The following is a 13,419-nucleotide window of genomic DNA, read 5'->3' as shown; positions in this document are numbered from 1 at the left end:
GTTGGGAGTAAATTGAAACAAAATTTATGTTTTTATAGACATTTGAAATTTCGCCCATTATAAGTAAATGGGAGAAAAAAAAAAGATTTAAAAAAATTCATTAAAAATGTTAACTTTGACCTACTTATCCCAAAATGTAACCACATCTATTCTCGGTCACTAGCAATCTAAAAACAAATAGAACCAAAAAAAAAAAACAAACCAAAAAACAATGCCACATACTTTCACATAGTGAATTTATGCAACCATTTAGTGTTTACAGTCAAATCAGCACACACTGATTTTGTGCAACAATCATTTCTGTGAACAAATATTTAATCATCATTGAGATCAGAATTCTTAACCTAGACACACACAGATAATCAAAGCATTGAAATAGAACATCTGTTATGCTTTTAATGTGTTTAATGACTAACTTAAATGCAACTGTGGCTTAGACTTGGTCAGACCACCTCCAATGGGTCTCTGTCAGTCTTTGAAACCACCACAGTTACAGTGTCGGGCAGACGCACAGCCAGCCTCTCCCTGAACACAGCCAGAAATCCACGCTCACTGTTGCTATGATCACTTAGGATGACACTGGTGCCTTTGGCCACAGCGTCCAGCACTTCATGATGGGACATCTCACCTGCAAAACACATACATTACGGACATTAACACATATAATGACGCCAAGTAAAAAAGCTGGATAGTAACATGTTCAAACAAGTGACTATACATGTTTTATATGAACACTTAAGTTAATACTCACCTGTCACGTAGAGGTCTGCTTTGACTCCATTCAGTACTGAGGCTCCAGATCCAGCACACACAGCAACAGAACATACAGAGGACTCTGGAAGGGTCACAATGCTAGTTTAATACAGTTCATTACAAAAAACACTTGACCTTAACAGCACTGTCTCTAATTGATTCAAACACAGAGTATGCATTTTCTACTGCTTTGTGTCCTTCAATCAAAACAATTTAGTTACTGAGAGCAGTTCATGAATTAACTCAAAATAACTTTGTTTAATTCAGACTGTTTTAGTATATGTCTGTATATTCATGTTGTGTTATTTCAATGTGGTGAAACAGCTGCAAATAACATTGATAAGCAACCAAATGAAATGCACCATTACAGTGAATAATTTACAGAATTTTGCAAATTTGAACATCACTAAAAACAAGTGCAAGTCAACAAAATATACAACACAAGTCTTGCTATTTTTAAGTATTTATATGTGGAAGTGCTACACATTGTTGGTTTAACAACAATAATCTCACATCTGCTTTGTTATAATTGTCATATTATGCTCCAATGCTTATATTCTGTGACAATTCCCACTATTTATGGCAATTTTTTGTAATTTATTCACTTTGCTTTGTTCTACACAACACAGATGCAAATAGGAAGTGAACATGACACAGACAAAAGCTCAAAATAATCTAATGTGATAAAGTACAATATTATTTTAAACCCTTTCCTTAATTTATAGGACATTACAGTATCTGTGTATATAAAATCACATATAGTTTGACATAATGATTTTGAGAGTATTAGTCAACTTTGCTCACTAATGGTAAACATCTGTCTTCATTGTGTGTTTACATGTTAAACTCATTGTTTGTTGTGTTATTGTTTTTGTCAATTCCTCACCTAGTGTCTGCCCTAAACCCAAACCCAAGCGAAGGTGGCTCAAGCCCAGGTGGGACTTCATTTTCTGGATAGCTGTTGCTACGGTTATTGGTTGGTCCAGAATACTCAATCGTCCTTGGCCATGGCCTGGAAGAGGATGCTGCAAAGTGAAGGTGCAACACAAGAAATCAATATGCAAACAAAACAGGTGCCAATGTATTGTACATTTTATGATGAATTCACCTTTTCTAACTTTGTGACGTTGAGGGACTGGCTGAGGGCACTGTGTCTTAACACAGTCTGGACACTGGGGGTCAGCGCTGAGTCACTGCAGGTCACACTGACATGGATTCCACTGCTGTCTGGTCTGTATGGGAGGAATTCATTCATCAGTGCATAGAATCTCTTAGCCATATGGGTAGTTTGGCACATTTTACATTGGTTCTGACCAAATTCCAAAATCATAAATCAGTTCTCTCTTACTGTTGTTGTACAACTGACCCTCAAAACCTGCACAGTCACTCGTCTAGTAATAGAGTCTCCAGGTTCACAGCCAATGTAAAGACTAAAGGCAAGCTCTGAGACTTTCTCATCTCTAATTAATGACTCAATATTATTGTAAAATAACAAGAAACTAACAGTCCATGAAAGTCATGACCTTCCTGGATCAGGTTTGTTTTTGTTCAAGAAAAAAAATCCAGAACTCCAGAAGAGCAATATAATTTTTCATTATAATTTAGTGGAAATACCACATATTCATGTTGAATACACAAGCTACAATGTCATGATGAATAAAGAATATGGGCTTACTTGTGATACTTCAAAAAACATAATTTACATACAAATATGTAAACAACCTGTTGACTGAATGCTGGAGTGATGTTCCACTATTACAAGCTTTCAGTTCCTCCACAACTGCATTAAGCTCCTCACTGCTCCGGACAGTGAAGTCCAGTTTATGACTGTGAGCAGCACCAGTCAAGGCTTGACTCAGCACAGTCACCTGGCCGCTACCTGAGAATTAAACACAGACATAAGAGATGGAAAAAAAAAAAAAAAACACTCACGAGACTAGATGGAGGAGATTTGGTCAGACTATTTGACCACAAGTTCAGTATTATGTGTCACAACATTTAGCCTACACCTTCATCAAAAATGCAAAGGTTATAGGTTTGTGTGACGCATTTTCCATTCAGAGTGACCTCTTACCAAGTCCCCCAACGAGCCAGTCATTTACTCCTCCTTTAACACTGTCCCATGAAGTGTGAGGTGAGAAGATCGCTATCCCAGCTTCGACAGCTCGAACAGCCAATCGTTGCTTCCAATCTTTCTGAACAAGACGCTTTATCGGTCGAAACAATGGGGGGTGATATGAGATAATGAGGTCGCAGCTCAAGGCCTCTGCTTCTTCCATTACGGCATCAGTGAGGTCGTTTGTAAGCAGGACAGTTTTAATGGGCCGTGATTTGCTTGGCTCAACCAACAGGCCGACATTGTCCCAAGACTCAGCCAGAGAAAGAGGAGCAAGCTGCTCCAGCACCTGCAGAACCTCCTTTAGCTCCATCTTACTGTTACACTGGGTGAACTTCGAAACACTGCAGCTAAAGGGGAAGTGAACAGATGGAGGGTGAGGCAGGGAGACTGAGGTCTGTCGGCTCGTCAATAAACTGTAACAGCAAGCAGGTGAAGGGTGAGGTGCAAAGATGGATGAAACTGCAGAGACAGGGGAAGTCAAGCTCCTCCTGGTACAAACTCTTTTACAGGTGAGTGACAGGTGTCTACATGCAGTCAACATCAGAGGCCTGTGAAGACAAAAGACAAAGAAATCCTCAATTCATCTGTGAAAAGACAAACATGTTTACAACATCATACATCCAATTGTTCAACTGACTAAATGTTCAGTACTGTTGTTAGAAAATCAATATGGCATCCGAAAGACGTGTCCAAGTGTTCATTCATGTGTGATCTTTAGAAAACTACCAAGGCCTCAGCCATGTGTTAATCTCTTGTTATTTAGACAAAATAACATTGCACTCTTGCCAGAGATATGCCATAAGCCGAGGTGACACTGTTCCCAGGATGGGAAATATAGCTATGTTTCAGACAGACCCTGAATTTTTTTTCACAACTATACAACTGAGATCCCAGGAGGTGGTCCTTCGAGTTTGGATCTGTTGATCATTGCTGTATGATTCACAACTCTTTCCTCTTTCTTGCAAGAACTTTGAGGATCTTGTTTACAATTAACAAAACCAATCTTTCAGAAACAAAACTCAGGAACATTAACTACATGTTTTTGGGCATAAAATACTGCACTTATTTAGCGCTACAGCCTCAGATTTACTTGGTATCCCTAAAAATTTAAAGACAAGGAAATGATGGGCCTCAGAGAATAGCTACTGTAGTAATTCTATGACGGGGTTGGATGTCATATTAGGACAGGATACAATTTACTTAGTAACCAGGACGCATGATGGACATCTATGAATTTGTTCACAGAAAGTTAAGCCTGTCATTCACTTTTAAAGGAACAGGTATGATTTAAGACAGAACTCCTTAAAGTTATTCCCAGTAAAATGTTCTTTTGATAAAAGAAAACAAGACTGAGCTGCAAGAGGTTGTACAACTCTCTTGCCAACACTTTTAAGAATTGTCTGGATATATTCTGGTAAACAGGGGACATTCCTTTGTGTTTATAATTCTGATTTATGAATATTTTGAGAAACTGGTATATTGTGTCAGTCTTTTGTGTAATATTTTGTGTATTGAAGAGTCTGGTATTAAAGAGATAGGCATATATACCGTACACTGCATTAAATGACAAACTATAAAGTTGAGGAGGTCAGAAACAGAAAAACAAGATTCTACAATCGCCATTATGCAGCTTAGATATTGAATTACGTGTGTGTGTGTGTGTGTATACAGCACTGTGAAAAAGTCTAAGGCCACCTTTAGCTTTGAAGTTTTTGCAGAGTTGAAATGAGCATACATATATTTTGTCATTCTCTTTTTCCAGCTTTTTCCACAAGAAAAAATTCAGAATATGTACACACCCTTAATAGACACACAAAAAAACTTAACTAAATGGGTTCTAAAGGTTAAAGTCACTGTTTAGTGTAACCCCTGACCCCATGACAAGAAGCAGCACAAACAACTACAAACATTTCACCTGAAACACCAGAAAATTAATGCAATAAATCTCATACTGTCTGAACAAAAGAGTTAGACATGTTAAGTGCAAAGGGAGGTCACACTAAATACTACCACTATGGTTTATAGAAGCTATTTTTTTTCCCAGAAACTTTAGTTTTTACTACTGTAAATACTTCCCATATATCCACATTGGATCTTAATACATATACTGAGAAATGCATGTCATTGTAACTTGTCATTGTAATGTTAGCCGTGGACTTTTGCACAGTACTGTTAAGTAGAAAAACCTACCACTGGTTTAGGCGACAGATAAATGATTGACGAAGCACTAGGTAAGAACAAAAATAATAAACTGAAACTATAAGTAACTGCAGACTACCTGCTATTTATATTCATGTTTAATATGCATGTGTCAAACTTAAGTCAGACCAAAGCTAACACTAGCACAAGCACACACAGCTAACAACAATGCTAACTGAAGTAGCTAACATACACAAACACTGCGATAATTAACGCTATTTACACAACATTAAAATCATACTCATTGCATTTATTATATTGAGCTTTCCTTACATGAGTGGAGAAACCTGAACACTGAACACATGGCTCACGGACACTCAGCTTACACCGAACCGCGTTCAGCACACTGTCCCTTCACGGCTTCCGTCCGTCAGTGCCACGCTTTTCATTGGATGTTTGAATACAACGAAACTCTTTTGTTATGCACGTGAAATAAGGCTTTAAATCCATTTATTCAATTAAACTTGACGGATTTATATATTAATCTATCAACCCATATATACTGAGAGAAGAGAAGTAAAAGACAGAAGATAGAGAATTTAAAGTTCTAGAAGTCTGTAGGACGTTTACAGGTATAAGACGTTGAAAAGTTTCCATAATGTAATAGCTGTTGTTGGTTTTCTGCTTGTGGATGTTTGTGGAGATGAGATTCATGTCTGTTTAATTGTGTCATTCATAACATTTAGCTACTATAATAAATATATTCAACACATTAACCCTTTCATGCACAGTGGTCACTCCAGTGGACAGTTCTTCTCCAGCTGTTCTCTTGTATATTCATGGGTTTTGTTGTTTTAGTTCCATATCAGCCAACACAGTGGACACTTCTGCAACCATCCCATACACTGACATTCATACAATTACTGTAACATTGCTGCTCTTGATAAACCTGATCTGCAGTAACATGTTTTAGTGTAAAACAATTGCTAATTGTTATTAGACTGTAAGTAATAGTTTTCTGAAGCAAAAAGTTGTTGTTTTTTTTGCATATCCTCCTGAGACCCAGCAATGCATTTTGTCCTCTGTAGGGGACAAAAGTTTGACAGTTTAACTTAAATGCTGTCCATTGCAAAGGACATTCCATTAAAAAAATCAATAAATAAATAAAAATGATTTTAAAAATGTATCTGAAAAAAAAAAAAAACTGTTGCATTATGCAGTTTCCAAACAAGCATTTTTTTTAGTGTAAAAAAAAGCTAAAATTGTCAATTTCCAGGGTCTCAAGAGGATATTATCTTCATGAAATGAATAATAACTAATATTAGAGTATGATAAAATGTGTGAAAACATCAGATTAGCTGCATTAAAAATGTTTTTATTTCATAGTTTTCACATAGTGTATCACTTTCTGATGATGAGTTTTAAATACATGTTTCTTTGCTTCAAAAATTAAATGTATGGTGTCCATCTGAGTGGACATTTTTGTAACTCCACGAAAAATAGGTTCATAAAAAAAATTTCAATTGCATTGTTTTTTTCATGCCTAAAAGAGGAATAAAAACACTCAAGAAAAAAATACAGACTAAGGTTCTCATAATTCATGCATGAAAGGGTTAAGAAACTGGATGACTGAATATTTCAAGTATTTCTTTTCTAAAATGTGTTTTAAGACCCAACTGAAAATCAACCCAAAACACTGTTACGTCTGAAGGTAGGTTCTTGTCTATACAATTTAAAAAATGAGCATTTGTCATTTATCTTAGGAACATATTTACTATTAATAGAATTTATAGGGAAGTATCTATACTGTATATAACTTTAAATAACATTTCTCCTATCATATTTATAGTGGATATTAAATGGAATATTACATTGTACATTATATCATCAAGTGCTGAGTTTTTCCAATTCTGTCTTATAGGCATATTGTTCTTTGGTATATTTGATGATGCTGAATGTTGTCTCAAAGAAAATGCCTTATCACTGAACACAAAATGACCTAAATAACAGCAGCATAGGATTTAATCAGAAGTGAGTCTTAAAAATCATGATCAGGCTTACCTAAAGCCTGTACATAGTAGAATCCTACTGACATATTTGGTAACTTTTTTTTTTTTTTTTTTTAACTAAGGACACCATAGTAATTAACCTCATTTTTTGTATCATTACTCATTTTTCCACATATCTTTCTGAAATTGAGATGTAAAAGTGCAGATGTGATAATGATATATGATAATTTTACAAATTCCTAATATGACACCACTACCTATTAATTTTCTGTAATAATCTATGCTGTTTTTTGTTATTTACACTCATAAATAAAACACAAAACATGTTCTTCCATTCTGTTTTAGTGGCTGGAATCAGGATAAGATAATTTATCATTAAACTAACCAATGGTTTTTAAAACTGTATTCAGATCAGGATCCATGCAAAAAGTTCAGCCCTACTGGTATTTATTTTTAAGTTTGCATATACATTAGTATGAGACATTTTGATATGATGATCAATATAATTTTGAAAGAAACTTTTAACGGAAAATTTAAGCAGTGAAATCATAACTGATAGTTGGTTATTTAAAAATGAGGACAAACGACGAAGCAGAGCAAAACATCAAGCTTGTTTGACAGTTTGACCTATTAAAAAATGGTAAAAAGGAGCTATTTATGTGTTGATATTACGTAACACGGTCCATATATGATGTTATAAAACAAACCCGCAGATTAATCTGAACAGGAAAAGTCTAGATGAATTTGATGAGCTGTATTAACATCTGCAGGGCAGTCGGTTCAACAGGGGATGCGGATGTAGCCAACCGTTCTCAGAAGGATTACAGGACTGAACGGAATAAACAAATTACATCTGCACGCAAACTCAGGCATGCTGTCAGTGGTGGGTTATCAATGTCAGAGGCATTTGCAATGGGTTAAACAAACAGTTTTCATCATGGCCATGACAACAAGCTGCTGGGCAGGGCAAGAGAGTAGAGCTGGGAGAGATTATTGTGGATTAATACAATAAAGGTCGAGGCTGGATGTTGGAGGGATCAGAGAAGGATCAGGTCAGGGACCAGGAAGCCAACATTACATCATATGAACCTTGCATTACCTTCATCCATGGGTCTTTGCCCTACGACTGCAAAGATCAAAATGGACCCCCTCATTATACACACACAATTAACATAAATGTGATAACAAAGTAAGGAAGCAATGCATTGTATACCCTGAACAAATTAGTGTTTGTCTGTCTGCCAGCACGGACAAAAGAGCAGTTGTTTACAACTCTGGGAAAAAAAAAAAAGCTTTAAGTTTGGTACTCATCCATTAAGCATATTGGCAAAGCTATCACCCCTTCCAACACTTGTATCCAATCTACAGAATGCCATTGACAGATGTGCATCCAGTCATTAGGTCTGTGTGTTCAGAGACAGAACAGGTTCACTTTTGTTAATTGGTACTATAAGCCGTCGCGCCCCATCTATCCGTCCATTTGAAGTCCTGCCCAGTTAGTCATCACCTCTGTCTGCCTGATGTTGCTCTACTATTAGGGTGCAGCATGTTCCCATCCCTCTGTCCTGCCTTGCCCCGGGCATTTAATCAAAGCTGCATCACTTTGACACAATGTCAGGGGTAAACCACAGTAGTTTTCATGGTACCTTGTATCAGGACAGGAGGTTAGTAACACTGCAAATTTAATACAACAAAGATATTTTTGGTGGGTTAAGGGATAAAATTTACTATAGACCTGGCACTACTTGTATGTTATGAAAAATAGCATCTGGCATACTTTTATGATCTACTGTCGCTTATCTCTATTTTATCTATTTCCGAATTTCTATGAAGTTTACAACTTGTAGCGAGAAAAAAAAGAACAGCTTAGGTGGGTTTTTTTTTTCTAAAAGTCCACTTTTCTGGGCAAGCTCGGATTTTAACTGAATACCTAGAAATCTGTTACGTATGATGTCAGACTTTTGAGATGATGTTTTATGGATGGCACTTGATCAAATGTGGTCTGTCCATTTTTAGCCTCAAAATCTCTTTATCCTGGTGTCCATCCAACTTACTTAATCCTCCACATCATTACCCACAGTGTGGCAGACATATTGATCTTTTCGTGTCCAAATGCTTTCTGAAATCGATAGAACCTTGTCTCACTTTATTTTTCACTAAGTCTGGTCTTTTTTGTTGTTGCTGTTTTTGTTGTTGTTGTTGTTTTTTAATGCTGAGAATACAATTGGCGCTTAAAAAAGAAATTTCCCTTTGCTTCTGAGCATGCAGCTAAATGAACTATGTTACATTTCTAAATTACTTTTGGTTTGTTAATCAATGATACGGTCTTGATATGTGTGAATGCCAGCAGTTATACAGTCGCAGAAAAAATAATAAGACCATCAAAAGTCATCAGAAACAGTGGTTATGCAATCAAGTACTAACTCCTGTGTGTATCATGTGACTAAAACAGGCAGAAAAGAAAACATGGAAAGCCTAAAAGCACTGTTTTTGGCAGTAGAATGCCATAGATATTGATGTAAGAACTGAAGGGATTTTGGTTATTATCAAGAAATCATGGAAAATGGATAGATATCAGCTCTGAAATTAAACTCTTATAAGCTATTTTTGTTGTTATCATTATATTTGTCCAAAAAAATGTACCTTTAGTTGTACCAGGCATTAAAATGAACAAGAAATTGAAGAAAACAAGGGTGGTCTAATAATTTTTTCTGTGACTGTAAGTTATAAGTAGGATGAAGAGTTCATGAGTAGAACACATTTGCTGTTCTTACTTTTCCTGAGGTGTCAAACAATAACCCTGTAATGAATTTTAACATGAGAAAATAGTTTCCATGAAACATTTTAGAAATGTTATATATATATATATATATATATATATATATATATATATATATATATATATATATGTGTGTGTGTGTGTGTGTGTGTGTGTGTGTGTGTGTGTGTATATATATATATATATATATATATATATATATATATATATATATATATATATACATACACACACACACACACACACACACACACCTTGTAAACCATTATATAAACACATATGATATAGTCTGTTCTGTTCTTTGCCAAATGCCAGATTTGTGAACATGTCAGCATGATTTAACTGGTTACATTTCCATACATAGATGAGTGATTTAATCCAAATAAAATTCATTCAGGCCACATACTATTATGGATAGTTCAGCTGTGGCCAAACGTTTTGGCTGTAACACAAATGGATTCTTTGCTTAAATATGATTTATCTGTCAATAACAGTACTTGACACTTAAATAATCTTTCTAAATGTTCTTGAATGTACCTTAGAAACATGTGGAAAAGCAAACTTTTGTGAAAACAAAACTTTTTCCAAAAATGTTTGGCCACAGCTGTACACAGTGGTAGTCTATAAAATTTAGCAAAATTGCAATAACATCAAAATGTTTTGATGGAGAATATATTTATTTCTTTAGCATTACATTCATGTCAAAATACAATTCCAATTCTCTGTACATACAATATATATCTTCAAACAAAATAATACATCTCTCCAATCCTTTCAATATCATATATTTCTACAAAAAATCCCTTTTTGCATAGCTGTAAAATTCTCTTCAAGGTCAGCTTAATATTGCATAAGTTTTCATTGCAGCATTGTATTACTTTTAGTGTGTATTTGTTTAGATTATATAAAAGGTTGTCTTCCAAAAAAGATTACAGAAGAGACAATTATATGAATATATGTCTGTAGAGGTGTGGAGGTACTTTTCATGATTAATGTCCTCCTTGGCTCTCATTGATGGGACATCATTCTGACGAACTCTGTAGGAGACAAAGAAAGTTTCATCTGATTAATGCTACGAATTATAAAAGCAGAAATAAATGAGTCACATTCATTCTGTAACAAACAAATCATTTGATGCTGGGAATATTCAATTACTGAATCATTTTCTACTCCTGGTGTGAAGTTCTATTTTATGTCACCAAAGTTGAAGGACAGTTCATACCTTCAAAGTCTACAGTGCCGTCCCCGTTGTCATCGGCCTCTTTTACTATGGCGTCTATCTCCCTTCGGCTCATGTGTTCTCCCATCAGCTTTATCATGGCTGACCGCAGCTCCTCGGTTGTGATCTCTCCATCTCCATCCATGTCAAACTGATAGAAAATCAAAATATAAGCTCAGTATGTTACAGCAGAACGATGAATTAGGGTTTGTATGTAAACAGTAGTTTTACAGTATTTTTTCACACAGATTCCTGTGAAAGACTCAAGACAGATTTGAACTCTCACCTCTTTAAAGGCATCTTTTAGCTCCTTCATGCCGATCATCCCAGCCGTTTCTGCCAAAAGTTTCGGGGCCATCAGATCTACAAAGTCCTCAAAGTCCACTCTGCCACCAACTGTAGAAAAAATATAGACATAGACATGGACATAGACAGACTTTATTTGCCACTCCAGATTTTACATTGAAAATGCAGCTGACAATAAATAAAACAGGCACCATAAAAAGGATAGAATAAATATGCATATAAAAACTATGTGTGAATTATAAAAAACTACGGTTCTTTGATTAAAAAAAAAAAAAATCAGTGGTGAATATTGCAGTTATATTGCACACTGGAGCAATCCTGTGTAGGTGAGGGTGGGTGTGTGAGGGAGTAGGGGGGATATTGTGTTGAGTCCAGCAATTTTATGGTGTATGGAATGAAACAGAATATGCTTGTGGTTGAAAAGTTATGACAAATTTTTTGGCTGTGGTTTTCTGTGCTTCATTAAGCTGAGTTCTGTAACAAACTCTGCTCTAAAAAAAATGGCAAAGTCTTACATTTTTAAAGTGAGGACTTACGGTTCATGTTGATATTTTGGCCCAGCTCAATCAGCTCCATCTCAGTGGGCATGTAGCCCATTGTCCTCATCAGGTTCCCCAGGTCCTTACAGGTGATCAGGCCGTCTTTGTCTTTATCGAACTCATTGAATGCATCACGCAGCTCTGCAGATAGAGACAGTAGATATAAAGTGACCAAATCTGTGAATATCTAAAAGTAAAATATGTAAATGAAATATGCAGTGAGAATAAATCTGTAGGGAATGCTGAGAAGAAGAGAATTTAACTTACCATCAATCTCATCATCAGCCAGCTCCCTGGCCTGAAAAGATAACAACTGATCAGAACCACTATAATATAAACAGAAATGCAATGATAATATATAGCCAGGCATTATACAACAAGGGCATCAGTCATGAACCACAACTGACAAGTAGGAAAACAAATCCCACTGGAATTGAATGGCTTTGTAACAAAGAAGATTAAACTGTCTGGATTTTCTCGGTACTTAACTTTTGGGGTTATAATCCAATCAACGTTTCAGTGCAGTTTGCAAACATTGCACAAACCCATAACAAATGGAAAAATCCTGATACTGCTGTACTTACAATATTTTTCCCCCCTCGCAAGAAAATGCACGCTGCTCCAAAGCTCATCTCTGTAAGAGGAAATGGACAAGAAGATGAGAGATTATAAAAATATATAACATTATAATTTGAATACTTAGGATAATATTTGTTACAGTCACATTATTACCATGCAGGTTTTACTTGAGAAAACTGGCAGAAATTGTCAGTTTTACATTTACAGTACTTTAAATGAAATGCAAAATACAGATCATGTCTTGGACAATATGTTTTCTGTATTTACCTTCATCTGGTGATTTCTGTTCATCCGCCAAACGCATCATACACGCCACGAAAAGTCAGGATCCTCGAGGTGACCTGTGCTGTGCAGAAAACCCCTTGGTTCTCTTCAGCTACTCTTCCTCTGTGTGTCAATCCGGATTCTGGGTGTGCAGCTGGAGTCCCCGTCTGCCCAGCCGGATAGGATGCTGGGGGGTTGTATGATGGGAGGTGTGGCTGCACTCAGGGTTGTATACGTGGTGGGAGGAGTCAGTGGTGTGACGGTGGGATCATGCATGGGCAAATGAGAAGCAGCCTGAGCAGTGTGTTGACATCATATTGTAAATTATACTGTTATCTGAGCCATAGCTAAGAGAAGAAGGATGCTATCCCTTTACAGGCTACTATTACTTGCTTACAGTTTGTCTTTCTTTGTTTACAGTGAACTAATTACATCAATTCTATTCACTTAAGTCTTATAACACTGACCTCCAAGTGCTATAACCACTATTACTTTTAAAAACATGGAATAAAAACCCAAGCTTTTGGAGAAAGACTAATTATTTACATTTTCTCTTTAGCAAAGTGTTAGTTTTTCACTCACTACAAGTCCATGGGTTTTTTTGTATTGATGCATTTCATGCACCATTTTCATGTACTGTCTCTAAAAAATTTAACTCAATTTTTAAAGTAAAAAAAAACAACAGTATTTTCAAATAACAAAGTTACAATATA

The 13,419-nt window shown here is 35.9% G+C and overlaps 2 protein-coding genes across 3 annotated transcripts; both read right to left on the bottom strand.

Annotated features, from left to right (window-relative positions):
• Positions 1-219: 219 nt before the first annotated feature.
• nif3l1 (NIF3 NGG1 interacting factor 3-like 1 (S. cerevisiae)) lies at positions 220-8,465 on the bottom strand. 2 transcript variants are annotated; one of them, XM_030121797.1, is made up of 7 exons: positions 7,732-8,465; positions 2,828-3,420; positions 2,476-2,632; positions 1,862-1,985; positions 1,640-1,778; positions 752-835; positions 220-628 (listed from the first exon to the last, which is right to left on the bottom strand). In XM_030121797.1, exons 2-7 carry the CDS (start codon positions 3,411-3,413, stop codon positions 444-446), a joined length of 1,275 nt encoding a protein of 424 aa, XP_029977657.1. In that variant the 5' UTR covers positions 3,414-3,420; positions 7,732-8,465; the 3' UTR covers positions 220-443. The 2 variants fall into 2 exon arrangements, with proteins under 2 accessions (XP_029977657.1, XP_029977656.1); XM_030121796.1 differs by lacking the exon at positions 7,732-8,465 and adding an exon at positions 5,345-5,445.
• A 1,990-nt stretch (positions 8,466-10,455) lies between these two features.
• cabp5a (calcium binding protein 5a) lies at positions 10,456-12,915 on the bottom strand. The gene is made up of 7 exons (XM_030121798.1): positions 12,710-12,915; positions 12,448-12,497; positions 12,131-12,161; positions 11,861-12,004; positions 11,305-11,414; positions 11,022-11,169; positions 10,456-10,836 (listed from the first exon to the last, which is right to left on the bottom strand). The coding sequence occupies exons 1-7, from the start codon at positions 12,747-12,749 to the stop codon at positions 10,808-10,810; spliced, it is 552 nt and encodes a 183-aa protein (XP_029977658.1). The 5' UTR covers positions 12,750-12,915; the 3' UTR covers positions 10,456-10,807.
• Between the last annotated feature and the right edge of the window lie 504 nt (positions 12,916-13,419).

The sequence above is a fragment of the Sphaeramia orbicularis genome, chromosome 19 (assembly GCF_902148855.1).
Source record: "Sphaeramia orbicularis chromosome 19, fSphaOr1.1, whole genome shotgun sequence".
In the NCBI taxonomy this organism is placed as follows: Eukaryota; Metazoa; Chordata; class Actinopteri; order Kurtiformes; family Apogonidae; genus Sphaeramia; species Sphaeramia orbicularis.
The sequence above is the reverse complement of the archived record's forward strand: the minus strand, read 5'-3'. Positions and strand labels throughout refer to the sequence as shown.

Excerpts from the sequence above, each read along its gene's own strand:
- nif3l1 (XM_030121796.1), bottom strand. Across the intron at positions 1,986-2,475 it reads CTCCAGCATTCAGTCAACAG|ACCAGACAGCAGTGGAATCC; the intron begins GTTGTTTACATA and ends CCTCCCATACAG. Across the intron at positions 1,779-1,861 it reads ACGTCACAAAGTTAGAAAAG|CATCCTCTTCCAGGCCATGG; the intron begins GTGAATTCATCA and ends TTCACTTTGCAG.
- cabp5a (XM_030121798.1), bottom strand. The coding sequence starts at position 12,749 with ATGATGCGTTTGGCGGATGAACAGAAATCACCAGATGAAG. Across the intron at positions 12,498-12,709 it reads ACAGAAATCACCAGATGAAG|AGATGAGCTTTGGAGCAGCG; the intron begins GTAAATACAGAA and ends TTCCTCTTACAG. Across the intron at positions 12,162-12,447 it reads TGCGAGGGGGGAAAAATATT|GCCAGGGAGCTGGCTGATGA; the intron begins GTAAGTACAGCA and ends TTATCTTTTCAG.